Source organism: Tamandua tetradactyla, chromosome 2 (genome assembly GCF_023851605.1).
Source record: "Tamandua tetradactyla isolate mTamTet1 chromosome 2, mTamTet1.pri, whole genome shotgun sequence".
NCBI lineage: Eukaryota > Metazoa > Chordata > Mammalia > Pilosa > Myrmecophagidae > Tamandua > Tamandua tetradactyla.
The window spans coordinates 130,352,019-130,375,629 of record NC_135328.1 but is presented as its reverse complement, the minus strand read 5'-3'; the positions used below and the strand labels follow the sequence as shown (position 1 = coordinate 130,375,629).

At 40.6% G+C, this 23,611-nt stretch overlaps 3 protein-coding genes across 13 annotated transcripts in view; 1 reads left to right on the top strand and 2 right to left on the bottom strand.

Annotated features, from left to right (window-relative positions):
- PNPLA7 (patatin like domain 7, lysophospholipase) overlaps positions 1-2,299 on the bottom strand; it is a 143,602-nt gene extending 141,303 nt beyond the window's left edge. For 3 of the 9 annotated variants that reach the window (XM_077148883.1, XM_077148886.1, XM_077148884.1), the window contains exons 1-2: positions 2,212-2,299; positions 1,269-1,300 (exon numbers count right to left, since the gene is read on the bottom strand). In XM_077148883.1, the coding sequence (XP_077004998.1) occupies positions 1,269-1,300; positions 2,212-2,269 (90 nt within the window). In that variant the 5' untranslated portion in view covers positions 2,270-2,299. Of the gene's footprint in view, positions 1-642; positions 1,245-1,268; positions 1,301-1,830; positions 2,117-2,211 lie in introns of those variants that run through there. The other 6 variants (XM_077148885.1, XM_077148890.1, XM_077148892.1 and 3 more) reach the window with 4 other exon arrangements.
- MRPL41 (mitochondrial ribosomal protein L41) lies at positions 949-3,177 on the top strand. Of its 2 annotated transcripts, XM_077148912.1 has the most exons (4): positions 949-1,003; positions 1,687-2,037; positions 2,296-2,512; positions 2,615-3,177. In XM_077148912.1, exon 4 carries the CDS (start codon positions 2,624-2,626, stop codon positions 3,029-3,031), a length of 408 nt encoding a protein of 135 aa, XP_077005027.1. In that variant the 5' UTR covers positions 949-1,003; positions 1,687-2,037; positions 2,296-2,512; positions 2,615-2,623; the 3' UTR covers positions 3,032-3,177. The 2 variants fall into 2 exon arrangements, with proteins under 2 accessions (XP_077005027.1, XP_077005026.1); XM_077148911.1 differs by lacking the exon at positions 949-1,003 and having other exon boundaries at positions 1,506-2,037.
- Positions 2,390-23,611, bottom strand: part of DPH7 (diphthamide biosynthesis 7) — a 35,942-nt gene continuing 14,720 nt past the window's right edge. For both annotated transcript variants that reach the window (XM_077148905.1, XM_077148906.1), the window contains exons 6-9: positions 21,566-21,638; positions 21,379-21,444; positions 20,946-21,115; positions 2,390-5,060 (exon numbers count right to left, since the gene is read on the bottom strand). In XM_077148905.1, coding sequence (XP_077005020.1) covers positions 4,600-5,060; positions 20,946-21,115; positions 21,379-21,444; positions 21,566-21,638 — 770 coding nt within the window. In that variant the 3' untranslated portion in view covers positions 2,390-4,599. The remainder of the gene's footprint in view (positions 5,061-20,945; positions 21,116-21,378; positions 21,445-21,565; positions 21,639-23,611) is intronic.

Sequence of the window (23,611 nt, the reverse complement as noted above, 5' to 3'; positions counted from 1 at the left end):
CCTGCCATGGAAGGAGGGTTCAGAAATCCCCACGGGGCCAGATGAACTTTGAGGATATGCCAAACAAAGAAGAAACTGGAAGCAAAGGTGGGCTCTGAATGCCTGCTATTCTTTTGTCTCCTAGAGAAAGTGTCGGCAGGGGATACCAGAAGTCCAGATTCTGTGGGCAGGAGGGAGGCAGGAAGGGAAGAGAAAGGAATGAATATGGGAAGGTGCTGGGCAGATGGCTGGAGTAACTGACAAGGGAGGTGGTGCCGAGTTCCCCAGAGAAGATGCAGACGAGCAAGAGACATCAGCTCAGCCACCACCAGGAGCCATTCTCCATGTTCTCACGTGACACACACAGCCTCTTCCCAAGCATTCCAGAAGGGAGAACAAGATGGGAAGGGAGGGCAGTAGCCACGTGTTCCCACACTAGCACCAAGGATTAAAGCAGCTTGCCCCAGCCTTTCAGAAGGCCACGACTCAGACACTACAACCTAGCCAGAAAAGCCAAGGAAATCTGAAGGGCACTTCAAAAGGCACCTTTCAGGCCAAACTCTGCATCAAGACATAAATAAGTAGCACAGAAAACTCAACCCTCTGAACTAACAAGGAAGCGAATATAAGCAGGGAGGGTTTCTTGCTTCAGAACAGAGGCACCTCTTTTCTCCTGCCCCAAATGGAGCTTTCCCTTCTGCTGCCCTCATGGATGTATCAGCTGGGGCTGCTGAACGGCATTCATGATGACATCCATTGCGTGGGCAAGTGTGTCCCTAAGAGCTCAGCAGACCCACTACAGTCAGGATTATCCAAGGAAACTGCTGTCTCCTGCTCCTGAGCTCCTCAGCCTCAGCTAGCTTTTCTCTATTGCTTTAATTGGCATATTTTTTTTACTCAGGAATAAAGGCCTTTGTGATGCGTCAACAAATATCTAACTGAGAAAAAAATCCTAAGCAAAACAAGTGGGCAAAGTCATAAAGGGAAACTGGAAATAACAACTGCTGCCTTAGAAGAAGAAAAGGTATGCCTTCAACCAAGTCCCAAAGCACATCTAACTGTCCGTGTTGGTAGGAGCATAGCTGTTCAGGAACAAGTGCCATTAGCAGCTTTGACAAGGTGGCAGAAAAGGGCTCAGACTGCAATTTTTCAGTCAGCAAGCTCCAGAACTTCAGGAGTCCAGACAGTAAGAGTGCAGACACTAACAAGAATTCTCTTTTTCCAGAAATGTCCCCAGTGCTGGGAATTCTCATGATTTCACTCATGCATGAAACCCCTGGTTCACATACCTCTGGGCAGATGTCAGAGTCTTCCTCCATGGCTAAAAACAAGAATGAAAAAGAGAGAAACTGGTTCAAACAAGGGCCAAATATTCTACCAAATATTTAAATCAGGAGAGCTTGCACTTCGACCTTTTCCCCTGTTCCTTTTCAAGCCAAGTAATTGTCTTGACGGAAAGGAAAATACTGTTGAGAAACTGCTCTCCGAGTCTGAACCACTTTCCTCTCTCAGTAAACAGCCTCACCGGCAGCCAAGTCCCCGGGCGCCAAGGGGAGGGGGGGCTCCGCCTTAGCCCCAATGACTTTGAGAGAAGCTGCACTTCTGCATGCGGGAAAGGGGAGGCGGGCTGTAAGACAGGGGCCTTTTGCTCCTCAAAACACTGCCTATCGACCCGCTGTGGAATAACTCGATCCAATTTTGATCCAGCCCTGGCTGGGGTGTTGGCTGCAGACAGCGGTGAAGCTGGAGGCCGCCCCGGAGGCCGCGTCCGGCCCTGCTCGCCTCCCAGCTGTCCCCAGAAGGACGCCCATCGCTGGAGCGGATTCCCTGATCCAGCGCGAAGGGAAGGACCTGCTCCAGCGCCTGTTCGGGGATCTGCCGAGAGGGCCCACCCGTGCGAGGGCCGAGGACGGCACCTTGGGCCGGGCAGCCTCTGCCCCTACTTTTCCTCGCGGACAGCACCCGGGGTGTCGTGAGGCCGCCGCGCGCTAGGGCGCGAAGGCACCCTCGCAGGCCCCAGACACCCAAGGCTACGGTCTGGCAGAGGAGCACCGGCAGGTGAGACTGACAGAGGCGGGAACCCGCGCGCGGGCGGGGCTGCCAAACTGTGCGGCCCGCCCAGGGCGCCGGTTGACGCCTGGGTGGGCGGGAGGGGCACGCGGCCCCTGCGCCGACTACTGAGAGGCCGCCTCGCGGGTCGCCCCGGCTCCGGGAGCGCGGGCTGCGACTCACCCGCCCAGCGCGCTCCCGACGCCTGCGCTCCCACTCCCGGGCCGACCTCCCCGCACATCGGTCGGCTCTCCCGCCCCCTCGCAGGACTGAAACTTCGCATTGGCTGCGGCGGTGGCCAATCGGAGCTGATCTTACTGCAAGGTAGGAAGGCGCAGCCTCCAGCCGGAAGCAGAAACCGCCGAGACCGGAAGCAGAGGCCGGCCAGTGGGCTGCTTGGGGTTTAGTCCAGGTTCCCGAGCCGCGTGGAGTAGCTGGTTGCCCGCCTGGGCCGGGATTTCCTGCCCAGGCTCGTCCGTGCGCCGTAAGTGTGCAGTTGACCCATCTGGTGGCCCAGGAGTGCCTGTGTGTGGACGCTCAGGGGCTAAGCATTAGACTTAAGAGTGTTTCCCCCCGTATCTCACAGGAGCACAGCATGGGGCTTCTGACCGGAGTGACACGAGGCCTGGTCCGGGGAGCAGACAGGATGAGCAAGTGGACCAGCAAGCGAGGCCCGCGCACCTTCTACAAGAGCCGGGGCGCCAAGGGCACGGGCGTCCACGCCTCTGATTGGAAGTTTGTGAAGATAAAAGAAAGGGTCCCAGAATTCGTCGTCCCAGATTTGACCGGCTTCAAGCTCAAGCCCTATGTAAGCTACCGTGCTCCAGCGGGGACGGAAACGCCTCTGACGGCCAAACAGCTCTTTCTGGAAGCAGTTGCTCCTGCTATTGAAAAAGACTTTAAAGAAGGGACTTTCGATCCTGAGAATCTGGAAAAGTATGGATTTGAGCCAGAACAGGAAGGCAAGCTCTTCCAGCTGTATCCCAAGAATTTCCCACGATAGAAAGCAGAGAAGGCACTAAGCAGTGACCGTTGGTTTTGCCTGTGAGCTGACGACTGTACTGAAGTATTTTCTCAGATCATTACTTTCGTGGGGTGGGGTGGAGGAGTTCCTTCATTCTATTTATATTAAAGAGCTTTACTACTCCATAGTGTTTGTTTTTGGCATCACATGCAACAGCATACTTTAGGTTGGGTGTGATGACTTAGACACAGTTCTTAAACAGATACCATTAACTGTAAAACTCCAGGAAGACATCTTCCCAATCAAAAGGTTTGGGGAAGAATGCTAACAGCAAGAACACATCACTTTACAGGTGGAAGAGGATTTACAGGCAGATGACAGCACTGGTTGATTTATCCCCCCCCCAATTATTCACCCCTTGAATAACCAATAAATAATTTATGGGTTTCAAGGCAACTATATTTTTGAGTCAGGTGAAAATAATTATCTTCCTTCAGGCAAACCTAAGGAATATGAAGTCATGAAAAGTTAATGCCAAAACTAGGATTTCCCTTGTAATCCAGTCTCTTTCCTCATCATGTTGACTTCAGATCTACATTCCATCTAGTATTTATTAATTGACACTTAAGCTTAAATATCCTGTAAAACACTAAAGAAGGGTGCTACATTTTTCTATTGAAGTAAATGGGCCATTAATAGGTCATTTTTATTTTACTGATAGTTTTTATTGTATAGACTAATTTCTTATAACACAATCTGATCTATATTGGCTTGTTGCTTTGTATCAGAAAATAAAGCAAAGGATAGAAGTCTAAGTTTTCTGCTTCTGGGCACCTATGTATCATATTAGGAGGTGAAGAAGGGTTTGAAAAATTCAACAGTGGCCTATAGAGTTCCTTCCAGACAGGTAAAATAAAATATCTTCAGTTAAAGCAAGACTCAGACATGTCACACACCTAAGTAAATTCCAGAAGTCTGGATGATCCAACACTTGGAATCTAATTAGTTTAATAAGGCTATGAGGAGCTGGTTAATTCAACCATACTGATTTCACATCCTTCAAGTTTATGGCACCAAAAGGCAAACTGGAATATGTGTACACTTTGCTTTTCTGCATAGAAGTTTACTGCAAGCATCTCTAGTGATCCTGATAAAGTGATCTGTAAAATGACTTCTGATATTAAAAGTAACATCCCCTCCCCCCAAAAAAAATCACTTAATAAGTAGTTGCTTAAATACTTTTAAGAGCTGAAAGTCAAAATACACGTGAAAAACTACCAACTTTAAGAAATAGGAACCAAGTTGCTTCCCCTACATATTGACAGCCCAGCACAAGGACCCCTTACTACCAGGTAGAATCATATTGTTTGCTTTTAATGGCCTAGCAGGAAAGATCTCTTTAAGAAAAGCCAACAGCTTTTTGGACTATACACCATGGATTCCATAAAGATGTATGGAGATGTATATAGTAATCTACAGAGATAACATTCAGAATCTACATAAGATCGATAGTCTGAGAAACAAGAAAGCTCAGGGCAATTCACTCAGAGACAAAGCCATGTGTATGTGTAAATGAATATTTATGACTTCAAACAAAGCAATCTTTCTTAACTCATTTCACACTTCCACAGGTGAAGAACATGATCATAAAATGAGCAAGTGGCTAGGACACTGTTTTCAAAGTTTGCTCCTTCCAGATGCAGGTCATGATCACATATCTTACTCATCGGGACATAAAGTCTGCTACTGCTCTTCTTTGTGTCTTCTGAGAATGGCTGAAGAGAAGTACTTGGCTTACCTGCATGTGGAAGTTTGATTTGCGAGGTATGGTCCTCTTCATCTTCAACTACTACACGTTCGAGAGCAGCTGCTGGCAACTCACTTGTGATTTTCAAATTACAGACCAAATCTGCTGCTCTGACCCCCATTTCGCTGTGGGAAAAGGATGCTAAAGAGGGTGGCTGTTGGGCCTGTAGCAGAGGACGGAGGGAGAACCAGGACCAGTCGACTCCATATGCTAATGAATTGCGCCACACGTAGGATAAGACTGTACAGACTTCCTCCTTCTCTGCAAAGACGAGGACACAGAAAAATGCAACATTTAACCAAAGGTTATCTCTTCACCCAACTGACTGTCCCCTTTCTACAAAAACTCTCATGGGATTCAGCCAGTGGCAGTACCTTATCCATTAGCAAACTTTTATTGAGGAAGCACTGTATGTTTTATACACAGAAATCATCAAGAAGTGCATGAATGAGCAGGAGACAAACAGGTATCTGTCTTGCAGTGCAGTGTGTGTTCTACAGAGAAATTCTAGACTGGGCTACAAAAGCACACACGTGAAGTTGATGCTTTGCCAAGTCAGGACTTAGCCAGAGCTTTTCAAAGGAAATATATCTGAATTAGGATTCAAAAGCAATATGCTTTTAAAATATAGGTATGTTGATATTTATAGTCTTTCATTTTACATATTTTGTCCCAATGAAAAGTGAGATACTATCCTATGAACTTCTGTCCTTACCACGTTGCCTCTGTGGGCAACAGTTGACAGAGCAGTTTAGTGGTTTCTTCTTTGGGAAGGAGGTAGTGATGCTGGGAGTAGAAAAGAATGTGTTCTTTAAAATATATATATACATGTCTTTGCTGCTATTTTGTGGATATTTTACTTTACACTTCAACCTTGGTATGGACATGTAGATACATAATGAACCATAGGGGTCCAGAAGTATGAGGAATGTCCCATGTACTTCTCTCCTTATTGTTTAATGTACATAAATGTTCACTAAATTTTGTGTTATTTTATTTAGTACCCAGTCCTTTGCTGGAACTCCTCTTCTTCCTGTCCAACATTGCCTGCTTGGGCAATAGTTTTATAATAATTTGGGGTAGGCTTTTTTGTTTTGTTTCTGAGGTTTTTTATTTGGGTGGGTAGTGGCTAGGGAAAAAAGACATTTATTTTAAATAAATGTATATAAATGTTTTTGTGCTACTGGTTTTATACCTAGTCCTGTGCATGGATGTCGGGGTAACTAATGAAAATTGATCATCAGCGTATGACACATCTCCCCTTCTCCCTTTCCCCTTACTGCCCATATGGACAATAGTGAGTAGAACAGTTCTGTGTTGCTTCCTTACTTGTTAGTTTTGGAGGGATTTATATTTTTGCCAGGGAAATATTATTAATAAGTATAAATAGGCTTTATTCCAGTTTGTATTTAGTCCTTTGCATGATTATTTAGGGAGCTATTGAATATTGAATTTCATAATATTACAGATCACTTCTTCCTCTCCCACATTTTCTTGTTCAGCAGTAACTGTATAATAGTTGTTTTGTGGTTATTTCATTCTATTCTGAAGGGTCTATACCTTTAAAACTGTAAATATATATACACTCATAATTAGCTTTTTTATTTTCATCATTTCCCATTAGCTCTTAGGCCCTTGCAGGGCTCTGAAGGTACCTAACAAAAATAAAGACCCACTAAATCCCTGCCGTCTGGCTTGAAGGTTCAGCAGTGTGATGGTGTAACTAATGGCAACAGGCAGACTGCAAATAAGGTGAGGGACTGTTTGGGTATGAGGAGACTCTTTGGATATGGTTCAACTGCGAAAACAATTCAGATCCAGTATTTCTCTTGTTGATTCTGACTGAATAAAACAGAAATTCCAGAAAGGCAAGAGGACAACAATTAATAAAAGTATGTTTAGCTTTTCAGTGACTGCTAAGACAATAAAGCTGACCGTGGTATTGTGAAATAAAAATGCTGCCTGGTTCTCACTTGGAGACTCTTGAGAATAACTCCTTTTTGAGACCTGGAGTTCTGAATCATCTGCAGAAAGTCAGTTTCAGTCCCATCAAAAGCATATCCATGTGCACTTGGTGGAAATTATTCTGATTCTGGGAATGAGCCTTTAAGTTATTACCATGGTTCCAGGAAATGAAAACATGGACCCAAAACCTGACCCAAAAAGAGTCTGGGAGGTGGCGCAGCAAGTTTGGCCGTTTCTTGTACAGAGCTCTTTGGTGTGGCTGCATCTCTCTCCTTCGTTCTCTATCAGCTGTACTAGTCCTGTTTCTTTTCCCTTTTGTCTTCAGTTCTTGCCCTGTTAGATGTTATCTTCAATTGCACTCAAAAATTTACGTCAATACTAACGCATTAGCACATCTTTGTGTGCATATCATGCATCCAGACATTTCCATTCACTTTCAGATTCTCATATCACATTTCACGTTGTCTCTTCATCTCCCACGTGGTAATGTTATGACTCACATTTGTCTATATCAAAGATGTATCTGTAAATAACTTTTCCTTCCTTCCTCCTTCTTTCCTTCCTTCTTCCCTTCTTTCTTCAAGCATCTTAGCATTGTTTTTTTTTTTTTTTTTTTAAAGAGGGAGGAAGGGAAGGAAAGACAGAGAGAAGGAAGGAAGGAAGGAAGGAAGAAAGGGAAACATCTTTAAACATTTTCTTGTTTTATTGTATTTTGTTTGTTTGTTTGTTTTTTACATGGGCTGGGGCCGGGAATCGAACCGAGGTCCTCCGGCATGGCAGGCAAGCACTTTGCCCGCTGAGCCACCGCGGCCCGCCAGCATTGTTTGTTTTGACATTTATATAATGATGCTACTTCATGCTGAAGATTTGCCATATTATTATATATAGTTTTTAGAAACATTAGGTGATATGACTCCTAGAAAATTTACAGGGACTTTACCATATCAAATTCTCAGGTTCTAATGTTGAAAAATTAGCCTGTCCTTTTCTATTACTTATAACTGCTGCTGTAGAAAAAGTAAACGTCTGTTCATGATATACTGAATTTTGATCATAAATAGAGGGGACACTTTTTGGAGTTGGTCATGGTAGTCATTAGTGATATTTCTGAACACTTCTTAATTTGAAATATTTCAAAGGAAGTAAAAGGTCATGCCATAACTGAATGAAATATTCCAGAAGTTGAAATTTATAAACCATCATAACACAATAATACACTCATGAGTATATGTATATATGAGAATTACAACTTAATTGGAGCATTTGTATTAATCAACAAACTCACACTGAGACAAAACTTAATCTTACAACTGTCTCGATAAAGTCAAAGGTTCCATGTTGCTGTGAAGAATAGTGTTCTGGTTTACTAGCTGCCGGAATGCAATATACCAGAAACAGAATGGCTTTTAAAAAGGGGAATGTAATGAGTTGCTAGTTTACAGTTCTAAGGCCGTTATACAATGCCCCAATTATAACAAGTCTATAGAAATGTCTAATCAAAGGTATCCAAGGAAAGATACCTTGGTTTGAGAAGGCCGATGAAGTTCAGAGTCTCTCTCGCATCCGAGAAGGCACATGGTGAACACAGTCACGGTTTCTCTCTCGGCTAGAAGGGCACATGGCAAGCATGGCATCATCTGCTACTTTCTCTCCTGGCTTCCTGTTTCATGAAGCTCCCCAGGAGACGTTTTCCTTCTTCATCTCCAAAGGTCGCTGGCTTGTGGACTCTGCTTCTCGTGGCCATGTTGTTCTCCTCTGCTCTCTCTGAATCTTTTAATCTCCAAAATGTTTCCTCTTTTATAGGACTCCAGAAACTTCTCAAGACCCACCCAAATGGGTGGAGACATGTCATCATCTAACCCAGCTTAACAACCACTCTTGATTAAATCACATCTCCAGGGAGATGATCTGATTACAGTTTCAAACATACAGTATTGAATAGGGATTATTTTGCCTTTACGAAATGGGATTTAGATTAAAACATGGTTTTTCTAGGGGACGCGCATCCTTTCAAACCAGCACAAATAGTATCTTTCAAATACTCTGGAAAATAATTACTTAGAAACTTATAAAGTATAACATTTTTGTATTTAAACACCTATAAAAATCTTCAATTCCTTGAGTCTGAGTTTGTGGTTAGAATTCTAAATTTATATCATAATCTGTCTTTTGTGGAAGACTTTGAAAATAGTACATATATGTATAAAATTGTATATGCAGTTGTGTTGTTTTAGTTGTAAAGGGAAAAAGCTTATTTTTCTTTATACTTCTGATAACATTATGCACTGATTGAAAGGCATGTGTAACTACAAACACTATTGCTTTTTTCCATGAAATGAAAAATAAAAGTATTTAAATACAAAAAAAAAGAAAGAAAGAAAAAGATTCAAAAGCAAAGTACCAGGAGTGACATCACACAAAGTGGTTGAGCAGGAAAATTTAGGGTCACTCCATCCACCAAAGCAAACTACTGAGCTGCAAAAACAACTGGAGTCAGCTACTTTGGAACTCCGGAATGTGGTTGGATACTTAACAGCAACAAGGAGAGAATCTGATGGAGAGAAAGGCTGCTGATCTAAGTAACATGCACAAACCAGCAATCGTCTCCCACTCCTCAGCTTGTTGTCTGTGTGGATAGACGCCTACATTCCTGGAGGGGCTGGTGGATGCCAGGGCAGAGAGTAGGTGCACCTTGAACTCCAAAAACTTGAAGCCATGTGCTTTGGTTTGCCTGGCAATTCCCTGAGAGATGTGTGCAGTCCCCCACTTTGGTTTTGGCCTCTCAGCTACAGTCGCTTCACCTGGCAGTGCCAATGGGAAGATTTAAAGGAACAATTCTCTGTTGTTATCTACTTCTTGGAGCCAGATATTAGGGAAATCTTTGCCAGGTCACTGGCTCACCACAGATAAAATGAAACACATCAGAAGCCATATTCAGCAGGAATAAATGCTACACAAAACATCATTTGGAAAAACATGGCCACAGTCTTCAACAAGTAAAAAAAATCAGCAATCTCTAAGAAGTGGGAGAATCAGATTTCCAGAGGTACCACATTATAGTATTAGAATGTCCAATTCTCAACAACAAAAATAAAAGCATGCTAAGAAAGGAAAGTAAGGGCCATTCAAAAAAAGAAAAACAATTTGACAAAAACCATCCATGAAAAAAAAATAGGGTAGTGAACTTCATCTCTCACTTGCCATGCTGGAGAACCGGGTTTGATTCCCAGTGTCTGCCCATGCCAATAAAACAAACAAATAAAAAACCCCAACCACCATGAGTGGGCTCAGACATTGGAATACCTAGTCAAACACATTAAATCAACCATGTTAAAAATGCTCAGTAAGAAGAGGAAACCATGGACTAAGAAGTAAAGAAATCAGGAAACAATGTAAAAACAAAATTAATATCAACAGGGAGATAAAAAACATAAAGAGAAACAAATTCTGGAGCTGAAAAATATAATAAATGAAATGAAAAATTCACTAGATGGGTTCAACAACAGATTTGAATGGGCATAAGAATGGCTCAGCAAATGATGATAAGGCAATGGAAATTATCCAATGTGAGCAGCAGAAATAAAAAGGAATGAAGAAAAATAAACAGAATGTGAGGGACCTGTAGGACACCAATAAAACATACCAACACACACAACACAGCAGTCGCAGGAAAAGAAAAAGGAACAGAAAGAATATTTCAAGAAATAGCCAAATATTCCAAATCTGACTGGAGATATGCATATGTAAGAAATGCCATGAATTGAAAGCAAAGTAAACTTCAAAGAGCTCCACAATGTAACACATTATAATCAAACTGTTGACATCCAAATACAGAGAGAATTGTGAAAGCAGCAAGAGAGAAGCAACTCATCATATACAAGGGATCCTCAGTAAGATTAAACACCTGCTATCTCATCAGAAACCATGCAGGCCAGAACAGCTGGATAATGTATTTGAAGTACTAAAAAGGGGGGGAGGGGTGGGCCCTGGAATGAGCTAAGACTCACCCTGGAATGAGCTGAGACTCAGCATCAAGGGATGGAGAAAAACCCTAAAATGAGCTAAGAATTAACATCAAGGGATTGAGAGAACCTTCTCGACCAAAAGGGGGAAGAGGGAAATGAGACTAAGTGTCAATGGCTGATAGATTCCAAACAGAGTCAAGAGGTTACCCTGGAGGTTATTCTTTTTTTTTTAATTAGTGTTGATATTTTTTATTACAAACACTTTTTTTTTTTTTTTTACACGGGCAGGCACTGGGAATCGAACCTGGGTCCTCTGGCATGGCAGGTGAGCATTCTTGCCTGCTGAGCCACCGTGGCCCGCCCTGGAGGCTATTCTTATACATTAAGTAGATATCACCTTGTTATTCAAGATGTAATGGAGAGGCGGGAGGGAACTGCCTGAAAATGTAGAGGTGTGTTCCAGTAGCCATGTTTCTTGATGATGATTGAACAATGATATAGCTTTCACAATGTGACTCTGTGTGAAAACCTTGTGTCTGATGCTCCTTTTATCTACCATATTAACAGAAGAGTAGAACGTATGGAATAAAAATAAATAATAAGGGGAACAAATGTTAAAATAAATTTAGTTTGAAATGCTAGTGATCAGTGAAAGCAAGGGTTAAGGGATATGGTATGTATAATCTTTTTTTTCTTTGTTATCATTTTATTTTTCTGTTGTCTTTTTATTTCTTTTTCTAAATCGATGCAAATGTTCTAAGAAATGATGAATATGCAACTATGTGATAATATTAAGAATTACTGATTGTATATGTAGAATGGAATGATATCTTAATGTTTTGTTTTTTTGTTAATTTTTTTAATCAATAAAAAAAAATTTTTTAAAGGGGGGGTTGGGTGTTACAAGGGTAATTCAGTAGTAGAATTCTCACCTGCCATGTGGGAGAGCTGGGTTCAATTCCCCACCCATGCACTTCTCCAAAAAGCAACACACACAAACCAACAAAAAATTCAACAAATGGTGCTGCAATAAGGGGGTATGCATATGGAGAAAGAATGAAATGTGACCCCTGCCATACAGTATACAAAAAAAAAAGATGACTAAGAATTCTATATCCAGCAAAATTATCTTTCAAGAATGAAGGAGAAATTAAGATATTCACAGATAAACAAGGCTAAAGGAGTTCATTACCAGTATACCTGGTCTAGAAAAAATACTTAAGGAAAATTTTCGGGTTGAAATGAAAGGACACAAATCAATAACTCAAAACATAGGAAATAAAGCACTCTGGTCAAGGTTACTGCATAAGTACAAAAATGAGTATTATAGTACTATGGGTTTATAAGTCCTTAAATCTACAGGAATAGACAAACTTTGTATAAGATATACTCTGTAGCAGTAACAATATAAAGGGGGAGGAACAGATATGTAAAGGACCAGAGCATTGGAATACCACTGAAACTAAGTTGTTATTATTCAAACTAGGTTGGTTTAACTGTTAATTGTAATCACCAAGATAACTAAGAAAAAAATATAAAGGAAATAAGGGAATCAAAAGGACACACAGTAGAAAACCAACTAAATACAAAAAATGGGGAGTAATAGAAAAATAAAGAGCAAAAATACATAACACACCCAGAAAACAAATAACAAGATGACAGAAGTAAATCTTTCCTATAGTAATTACTTTAAATGCAAATAGCTAAAATCTTCAATTAAAAGATACTAGATAGATTAGCAGAATGGATAAAATGTTCCATCTATATCAAGTCTATAAGAGACTCACTTTAATTACAAAAACACTAAAAAACTGTAAGTAAAAGGATGGAAAAATGTACTCTATGAAAATAATAACAAAAAGAGAACTGGTGTGGTGATATTATTATCAGGAAAAATAGACTTTTACTCAACAAAGATTATAAGGAAGAAAGAAGGATATTATATATTGGTAAAAGGTTTACTCTAGCAAGACTATATAGCTATGACAAACATATATGTACCTAACAGTTCACAAAATGCGTAAAGAAAAAATTGACACAGTTGAAGGGAAAAATAGTGACTCCTACAATAATAATTGGAGATTCTGACACCTCACTATGAATAATGGATATAACACACAGAAAATCAGTAAAGATAAGAGTACTTGAACAAAAGAATATACCAATTAGCCCTTAAAGACATACACAGACCACCTGACCAGCAACAGTAGAAATCATTCCTCTAAGAAATGACAGAGTGAGTTCTAGGATATATGTTTTAATGAAACAGCAAAGAGCAGAAGAATGCATATAGAATGCTAACTTTTGTATAAGAAAGGAGGAGAATAAGAATATATATAAATATCTGCTAATTTTGGCAAAAAGACATACACTTAAACAAAAACTAGTGAAACTTGTTACCTATAGGTGAGTAGGAACAAAGAAGAAAAGAGGCACTAATACTACTCAGCATATTTTTTTGTATAATTCTAATTTCTAGAACCTTATATTTATTCACATTCAAAAAATATCAACGGGGTTGAAGAAAAAAATGTTTTTAAAAACAAACAAACAAATGAACCCAGTCATAGTCATGGTTCAAATAAATAACCAGAAGGAAAAGGAAAAAAAAAAAAAACAAGTAACTTTTCAACACAGTACTTCGACTAGATACCTTCTGTTCTAGTTTGCTCGCTGCCAGAATGCAATATACCAGAAACTCAATGGCTTTTAAAAAGGGGAATTTAATAAGTTGCAAGTTAACAGTTTTTAGGCTGTGGAAATGTCCCAATTAAAGCAAGTCAACAGAAATGTCCAATCTAAGGCATCCAGGGAAAGATACCCTAATTCAGGAAGGCCAGTAAAGTTCAGGGTTTCTCTCTCAAGTGGGAAGGCATGTGACGAACACTGTCAGGGTTTCTCTCTCATCTGGAAAGACATGTGGCAAACACAGCGTCACCTGCTAGCTTTCTCCCCTGGCTTTCTGTTTTATGAAGTTTCCCAGGAGGCATTTTCCTTCTTCATCTCCAAAGGTTGCTGGCTGGTGGACTCTGCTTCTGGTGCTATGTCGTTCTGCTCTCTCAGAATCTCTCACTTTCTCCAAAATGCTTCCTCTTTTATAGGATTCCAGTAAACTAATCAAGACCCACCTCGAATGGGTGGAGATGCATCTCCACCTAATCCAGTTCAACAACCACTCTTGATTGAGTCACATCTCCAGGGAGATGATCTGATTAAAGTTACAAACATACAGTATTGAATAGGGATTAGAAGAAACAGCTGCCTTTACAAAATGGAATTAGGATTAAAACATGGCTTTTCTAGGGTATATACATCCTTTCAAACCGGCACACCTTCAATCTAACAAAGAGAAATGCAAAATATCTTAAATTTACTTAACAAATTTGTTGTTTGCAGTGGTCTCAGTGTAGCAATTCTTTAAAAAGATTAATCCTATGTGTAAATGGTCTAATTTTTGAAAGCCAGGGTTCTCATTGTAGAAGGAAGAAATTTATAGAACAGGTGTATTAGTTAGGGTTCTCTAGAGAAACAGAATCAACAGGGAACACTTGCAAATATAAAATTTATGAAAGTGTCTCACGTGATCGTAGGAATGCAGAGTCCAAAACCCACAGGGCAGGCTGCGAAGCCGATGACTCCGATGGATAGCCTGGATGAACTCCACAGGAGAGGCTCACCAGCCAAAGCAGGAATGGTCTCCTCTGAGTCCTCCTTAAAAGGCTTCCCATGATTGCATTTAGCATCACTAATTGCAGAAGACACTCCCCTTTGGCTGATTACAAATGGAATCAGCTGTGGATGTAGCTGACGTGATCATGACCTAATCCTATGAAATGTCCTCATTGCAACAGACAGGGCAGCGCTTGCCCAATCAGATGAACAGGTACCACAACTTGGCCAAGTTGACACCTGTCCCTAACCATGACAACAGGAAAGGCAAAAAAGAAAGTGTTTGAATGGAACTAGAGGCATCATGAACTTATGATCTTAAATATACATATCCTGTGTCCATTGAAAAGGTACTAGCAGCAGTCATGCCACACCAGCTACGAGCACAACCAATGACTACTGCTAAGAGAATACAGGATTCTGTGGAGAAAATCTAATTCCAGATATGACAGAAGTAAAATACAAAATGACCCTAGATTAATGAGCCAAAAAGTACAGAAGTGCTCAAAAAATGATGGGACTTGTGAAAAGAACACAGGAGTCATCTTAACAATAACTCAATTACTAGTAAAGAGATTGAATCAGTTACCAGAAACCTTGAGACCATGTAGGCAGTTTGTGTGTTTCTAAGATTATCCACTTCATCTAGGTTATCTATACTTTATTGGCATACAGTTGATAGTATCTTTTTTTTAAATAGTATCCTTTTATATAGTCCCTTTTACTTCAGTGGTGTCAGTAGTAACGTACCCCTTTTTGTTTCTGATTTTTATGATAACCTTTTTTTCTGTCAGTCTAGCTAAAGGCTTCTTCACGTTACTGATCTTTTCAAAGAACGAACTTTTGGTTTTGTTGATTCTATTGTTTGTTTTCATTTCTATTTCATCTATCTCCACTCTAATCTCTGTTATTTCCTTCTTCTGCTCACTCTGGGTTTAGTGCGCTTTTTTTTTGAGTTCCTCCAGTTTTGAGATTAGGTCTCTGACTGGAAGTCTATCTTCTTTTTTAGTGTAAACGTTTAGAGCTGTAAATTTCCCTCTCAGCACTGCCTTCGCTGCATCCCATAAGCTTTGGTATATTGCATTTTCATTTTCATTCACCTCAAGAAATTTCCTAATTTCACTTCAGATTCCCTCTTTCATCCATTGGTTGTTTAAGAGCATGTTGTTTAATTTCCGCAAATTTGTGAATTCGCCATTTTTGAGCTTTGTTGTCGACTTTTAGCTTTATTCCATTGTGGTCGGAAAATATATATTGTATTATTTCAATATTTTAAAATCTATTTAGACTTATTTTGTGGCCCAAAATATGGTCTATCCTGGAGAACAATCCATGTGCACATGAGAAGAACGTGTTGTCTGTTTCTGTTGGGTGGAGTGCTCTACGTATGTCTATTAGGTCTAGGTGGCTTGGGGTACCAGTCAAGTCTTACAGTTCCTGAATGATCTTTCGAGTAGATATTCTATCCATTATTGAGAGTGAAGTATTAATGTCTCCTACTACTAATGTAGAACTGTCAATTTCACTCTTCAAATCTGTCATTATTTGCTTTATATTTTGTGGTTCCATTGTTAGTTGCATATATACTTATCATTGGTACATTTTCTTTCTGAATTGCCCCTTTATCAGTATATAACAACCATAACAACAAAGAAAAGCCCTCAGAAAATTAAGTGTAGAACTATTATATGATGCAGCAGTCCCACTAGTAGGTATATATCCAAAAGAATTGAAAGCTGGAGCTTGAACAGATATTTGCACACTGATGTTCACAGCAGCATTATTCACAATTGCCAAAAGACAGAGGCAATCCAAGTTCTTTCAACCAATGAATGGATTTATAAAATGTGGCAAATACATATGAAATATTATTCAGCCATAAGAAGAAATCAAGTCCTGATACATGCAGCAACATGAGTGAACCTTGAAGACATCATACTAAGTGAAATAAGGCAGACACAAAAGGACAAATGTATGTTTCACTGATCTGAATAAGCAAACTCACAGAATCAGAATTTAGAATGCAGGTTGCCAGGAGTGGGGGTAGGAAATGGGAAGTCAAGGCTTTAAATGTACAGGGTTCCTTATATGGAATGATGGAATGTTTTGGCCATGGCTGATGGTGATGGTCACACAACATTGTGAACGCAATTAACAACACTGAGGCATATATCTGGATGTGATTAAAAGGGGAAATGTCCTGAAATGCAGAGAGGTCATCCTTTCCAGAACATCAACTAGTTCTATCCCCCTATGCTATGTTATCAACAGTCCCTTCCAACATGAAAAAGTTAGAATGGGCATGGCTCAAATAACCTAACAAGTGGAAGAAAGATCAAAGGTATTGGTGGAATTATACAAAGGAGGCAGGATATAACAAACAAGTATGATTGCTGAATCATTATATTGATATTTCTTTTAGTCTCCAGTATCTTAGAGGAGCTAGAATTAAAAACCTAAATGGAGGAAGAATTTTTACTGTTATGTAAATGATTGGTAAAATGCACCTGTGATGCTATTTTAGGCTTGAGCTTCAGCTTGTCTTTGTGAGTTGTTTTTTTATTTCTAATTGAATCTCTTGTTTTAGTTTTATTCCAATTTTCTATTTCTTCTGGAGTATGTTTTGACAGTTTGTATGTTTCTAGATATTTGTTCATTTCAATAATGAGACAGAAATTATAAAAAGAACCAATCAGAAATTCTGGAGCTGAAAAGTATAATAACAAAAATGAAAAATTCAATAAAGGGGCTCAATTGCAGATTGGAGGAGAAAGATCAAATGTTCAGTGAACCCAAAGATAAGACAATTGAAACTGTCTAGTCTGAGGGGTAGAAAAAAAAAAAGAAAGAATAAAGAATGAACAGAGCCTGAGGAAGAGGAAACAGTGGGACACCATCAGGTGTACTACTATATGCAACACAGGAATCCCAGAAGAAGAGAGACAAAGGGGCAAAACGATAGTCAAAGCAATAATGGCTGAAAACTTCCCAAATCTGATAAAAGATATGAGTACACAATTGCAGGAAGCTCAAAGAACATCAAGTAGGATAACCCAAAGATATCTACACTGAGAAATTGTCAAATACAATTTGACAAATATTAAGGAGAAATGTTAGATTGTATAATGTTACGAATAAAAATGTTAAACACCCATGGAACTACACAACAGTGAACCTTAAGTTAAACCACGGGAAAGACAGAATCTAGAAAAGAGATGTGCAAAAGAGAAGAAATGTGTCATGTATAAGGGAGCCTTTATAAGATTAACATCCAATTTCTCATTAGAAACCTGGAGGCCAGAAGGCAGTGGGAGGGCATATTTAAAGTGCTAAAAGAAAAAAACTGTTGCCTAAAAATAATATATCCAGCAAATCTGTACTTCAAAACTGAGGGAGAAGTTAGGGCATTTCTGGATAAATAAAAGCTGAGAGGAGTTCATGACCACTAGACCTGCCTTATAAGAAACCCTAAAGGGAGTCCCTCACATTGAAAGGAAAGGATACTGCATAGTAACTCAAAACAGTGTGAAGAAATAAAGACCTCTGTTATAGAAAACTACATGGGTAGATACGATGGCTATTATTTTAAAAAGTGGAAAACAAGTGTTAGAGAAGATGCAGAGAAATTAGAGCTCAAGTGTATTAGTGCGGGGAATGTAAAATGGTGCAGGCACTGCAGAAGACAATATGGTTATTCCTCAAAAGTTAAATATAAAATTACTGTAACACCAGCAATTCCACTTCTGGATATTTACACAAAGAAACTGAAAAAGTTTCAAACAGATACTTATACACTGATTTTCATAGCAGCATTATTCATAATAGCCCAAAGGTGGAAACAACCCAAGTGACCATCAACGGATGAATGGATAAACAAAATGTGGTACATACACACAATGGAATATTATTTGGCCAGAGAAAGGAATGAAGTTCTGAGACACACTGCAACATAGAAGAATCTTGAAAATATTATGCTCAGTGAAATAAGCAAGGCACATAATGATAAATATTGTATGATGTCACTTAGAAGAAATGTCTTGAAATAAGAAATGTGCAGGGATTCAAAGTAGATTAAAAGTTACTAGGGGATGGAAAGAGGAGAGGTGGAAATTCTATGTTTGGTGGATATAATGTTTGTAAATAAATTTTTTTTTTTAAAAAGAAGAAAGCTATAGACCAATATCTCTCATGAATAGATACAAAAAGCTTTAATGAAATACTAGCAAACTGAATCCAGAAACATATAAAAGAATCATATACCATTCCAAAACAGGATTTTCCCCAGATATGCAAAGGATTGGTATAATATCCAGAAGACAATAAATGTAATAAACCATATTGACAGGAGAAAAACAAACCATATAACTATCTATACAGATGCATAAAAAGCATTTGACAAAATCCAATACCTTTTCATGATAAAACTTAAGCTAAGAATAGGAGCAAACTTCCTCAACCTTTTAAGAGACATCCACAAAAACCCACACCCAGGGGGCAGGCCACGGTGGCTCAGCAGGTAAGAATGCTTGCCTGCCAAGCCCGAGGACCGGGGTTCGATTCCCGGTGCCTGCCCATGTAAAAAAAATAAATAAATAAAAGGGGAATCTATTAAAAAAAAAACTTTAATAAAAAAAAAAAAAAAAAAAAAAAAAAACCCACACCCAGGATCATACTTAATGGGAAAGGCCATCCTTCCCACTAAGAAAGATCATGAATGAGACAAACATGTCCACTCTTGCCACTTCCTTTCAATGCTGTACTGAAAGTTCTAGCCAAAGCATTTAGGTAACAAAATGAATAAAAACAAAAGGAAAAGAAATAAATTAAACAGCATCTATTTGCAGATGACATCTTACACGAGAAAATACTAAGGAATCTATCATATTAGATAATAGTTATTGCATCAATGTTAAATTTCATGAAGTTAATAAACTATACTGCAATAATTTAAGGGAATGTCTGTTGAGAAATTCATACTGAAATGATATCTGCATCTTACTCAAATAGTTTAGCAAAACAATAACAACGATATATGTATGCATATCTGTATTGTATACATACACAGAGAAAAAGAAATAAAGCAAATATGGCACAATGCTAAGAAGCAGAATTTAGGGGAAGAATACATAGAATTTACTTCCATTTTTCAGTTAGGAATTTTTTCAAAATAGAATGTTCTGAAAACAAATAAATGAGAAAAAAAGAATGGACGTGAGAAAACAGAAACAATTATAAACAATTCTTGACATATTCGAACACAGAGAAGGCAGAAAAATGGGGTAGTAATTAAAGGGTTTGTGTAGTCTAGGTAGATTTTTCTTTTTTTAAGATGAGAACTATTACGGAATGTTAATAAAGATAATAGAAATGATCACAAAGAGTCAAAGACACTGAAGATACAGAAAAGAAAGAAATATATACAGAAGTCCTGGAGTACAATGATGGGAATGGAATCCAACATAGAGAAGGAACCAGCTTTAGGAGAAAATACAGTTTACCCATCACAGCAGACAAAAAGGCAGAGGCACAATCTTACTTAGGTACAAGCAGAAGTGAATGTAATCAATGGTTGGGTTCTGCCCTGTGCCAGTTTAAATCTCTTATGGACCCCAGAAAAGCCATATCCTTTAATCCTCATTCAATATTGCTGGGTAGGATTTTTCTGACTGTTCCCATGGAGATGTGACCCACCCAATTGTGGGTGGTAACTTCTGATTAGATGGTTTCCACCGAGATGCATCTCCACCCACACAAGGTTGGGTTGCTTACTGGAGCCCTTTAAGAGGGAAGCATTTCGGAAAGAGCTACAGAGCCCCCACAGCCAGAGACATTTGGAGATGAAGAAGGAAAACACCCCTGGGGGAGTTTCATGAAACAAGAAGCCGGGAGAGAAGATAGCAGACTTTGCCATGTGCCCTTCCAGCTAAGAGAGAAATCGTGAACTTTATCAGCCTTTCTTGAGTGAGGTAACCTCTTGTTGGTGCCTTAATTTGGACATTTTCATAGCCTTGTCTTAATTAGACATTTTCATGGCCTTAGAACTGTAAACTTGCAACTTAATAAATTCCCCTTTTCAAAAGCCATTCTTTTCTGGTATACTTCATTCCAGCAGCTTAGAAACCAGAACACGCCCAGACAGTGAGACAAAGAGAACACAGGGAAGGGAGTCTGAGCATGTTTGAAGCATCAGACCATGGCACCTAAACTGTTAGTAGGAAGGAAGTGCTTGGGAAAAGGTGGGGATAAGGATGGTTATGAAGTTAAGAAGTGGCAAAGCTGCTCTGGACTAGGGGTCCTGATGGGGTCAGAAAACTGCTGAAATGCAGAAAGTACCTGAATAGAGTATTTGAGCTTGTCAGGTAAGAACCATGGTTAGAGAATAGAGTGCTTAAAAATGAGATTCGGGAGTTGGTGCAGGCTTGGATTGCAGTCAAGTCTAGGATATGACCCTGGGAACACATGGCGGGTAGAAGACCTTGTGGAAATAAGAGAACAGGGAACTGAAAGCCACCACTGAGGCCCAGCTGCCTGAGACTCTTCTACTTACCAGACTTCTGGCAGTCGAGGATCTTAAAGCCACCGTGCATGCATGCTGCCAGGAGCAGGTGGGGGTGGAAAGGGTGCCACTTCAGCCGCCACACGCCACCCTGCACGGGCATGTCTGCCAAGGGCTGCTGCATGTTCCGAGTGTCCCACAGCAGAATGTGCTCGTCGTAGCTGAAACCAACCAGTCACAGTAGGATGTTCAGAAGAGCCAAAGCCCACCTATGACCTAAGGCCCCCAAGGTGATGACGAACACTTCCTGGGGAAATAAATCCATGCCCTCCATGTCTCCAGAACAAAGATCACCTTTCCCAAACTCAGAAACATTACACACTGGCTGGAGAGTTGGCCTGCTTACATATCACAATGATACAAATGAGAAAAGATGTGAAACAACCCAAAGAGGACACCTGAAAACCAGATTGAGGGGACTAACCTTCCTGTGGCCAAGATGTGCTCCCGATGTGGACTGCTCTGGATGCTGCACACGCCCATGGAGTGTCTACAAGCAAAAAGGCAAGCCCTTGAGCAAGTACCCCAAGCAGGGCAGCTTCTCCAGTGGGAGGTCCGTGAAGAACGAGCAATGGTGGGGGGGGGGGGGGTATGAAACGCTAAGCTCTGACCTCTTGCTGGTGAACAGAGGCGAACCAGGTGTGTTCCTCATGTCCCAGCCTTTCAGGAGTCCATCATCCCCCCCTGTGTAGAAATAACAAAGCCCGTCAACTACGGCACTAACAACAGAATGACCATTTCTCAGGAACTGGATTTATGTCTGCACATAATTCCTCCAAATGGCATTTCCAGGGTGTCTGCAGGCTGGACTCTGGGCAGGAGGCCAGACATGGCACACCAGGAACAGCTGCCACTAGGCCCTAACTCTACTTGCAGACTTGGAGGGGGCCTGCAGGGAAGAGCGAAAGACTGATGAGCCTACCTGCAGGAAAGACAGGGCAGAAGAGGAAGGTGTAAGGGCATTAGGTGCCACAAGGCCATTACGTCTGAGGACAGTGACCAAGTCACAGCTGGCCAGACGGCTTGCTCTAAGGGCTCTTACACCAATGTCCTAGACTGCCACAAACCAGAGTTGCGAATTCAGAGGAGCCTGGAGCAGGGTGTCAAGAACTGCACAGAAGAAGAAGAAAGCATGAGAACTTCTGAAGTTTCCAGAACCTTTAGCAACCCCCCATATGGGTTTTAAAGGGAAATTTTGTAACATTATAGTATAAAGGACCCCTGTGCTTGTTTGGGGAGAACTGAAAAGATGGGAACAACAGGGGAGTTGGTGCCCTGACCCATAAGCAGTCTTTGAAGGGAAGCAACACCAAGATGCAGGATGGATGGTACCACACTAAAGGAAGAGAAGAAAGCAGGCTGAAGATCTGGGCCCTCGGGAAGGGTGAAGAGAAGTAAAAGGAAAAAGCCTAGGCATGACCCCACCATCTACCTGTCCCTCTACCAATTTACTGTCCTCCCAGCAGCCACCATCCATCTGTCTACCTTCCACCCATCTATCTACCCACTCACCACCTAATGCCCATCCACCTTCCATCTATCCACCCACCCATCCAATACTCAATGAACACATACTATGGATCCCTGTAACAGATGCGAGGGATATGGGAGGAATAAAATCCATGATTAAGAAAACCAGAAGAATCATTTAATCCAAGCATGAAGCCTGTGGGTCAGCCTCAAATATGAGCTGCCATATGCAAAATAAGCCAGATGAGGCTTCTTCACATACTTGTCTCCCCTCTTTCTTTCAAACCAAACCCCACACCCACCCCGTCACAGAATCATGCTGGGTCCACTTTTGCATACATCTATAATCCAGCCACTTATCTCACCTCCACTGCTACCAATTTGGTGTGAGCCATTCTCATCACTCCCTTGGAAAACATACTCTCTGTCCTTGCTTGCCCCCCTTACAGTCTATACTCAATGTACCAACCCCTTAAATAGAAATCAGAAAATGGCATTCTTCTGTTCAAAATCTTGCAATGGCTCCAATTTCATTCTGAGTAAAAGCCAAAGTCCTTCCCATGCCCTATAAGGCCCATGTGACCTAGCCCCATTACCTCTGACCTCACTTTCTATTCTACCACTCAGTGTCTTTCTGACCACATTAGCTGCTTGCTCCTCTTCTAACATGGCAGGCTCCCTCTCACCTTAGGGTTTCTACATAAGCTGTTCCCTGTTAAGCACGCTTTCCGCCCAGGTATTCACATAGCTGATTCCCTCACCTCCTTTCCATCTTTGCTCACATCTCACCTTCTTGGTGAGGCCCAACCTTGACCACATTATGTAATAAGGCAATCTGCACCTGCCCCAGTACTCCTGATCCCCTTGCCCTGTTTTATCTTTCTTCTTTCCAAAGTACTTGTCACTTCAGATATACAGTACAATTTTCTCTATTTGTTATATATTATGCTTAGTGTTTACTGTCCATCAGTCCCAACTCAATGAAAGCTTGATGGAAGCAGGGATTTTTGTCTGTTTTTTTCATTGATGCATTCCAAGAATTGCCTGGCACATAGTGGGTGCTCAATAAATATTTGTTGAATGAATGAATGGGGCTTAAATTATTAAAACATTGCCCCACCTCCACCTCTGCTCTGAACTCACCAAACCTCAAAGTAGAATTATTCCAAGAATGAGATACCTCAAAA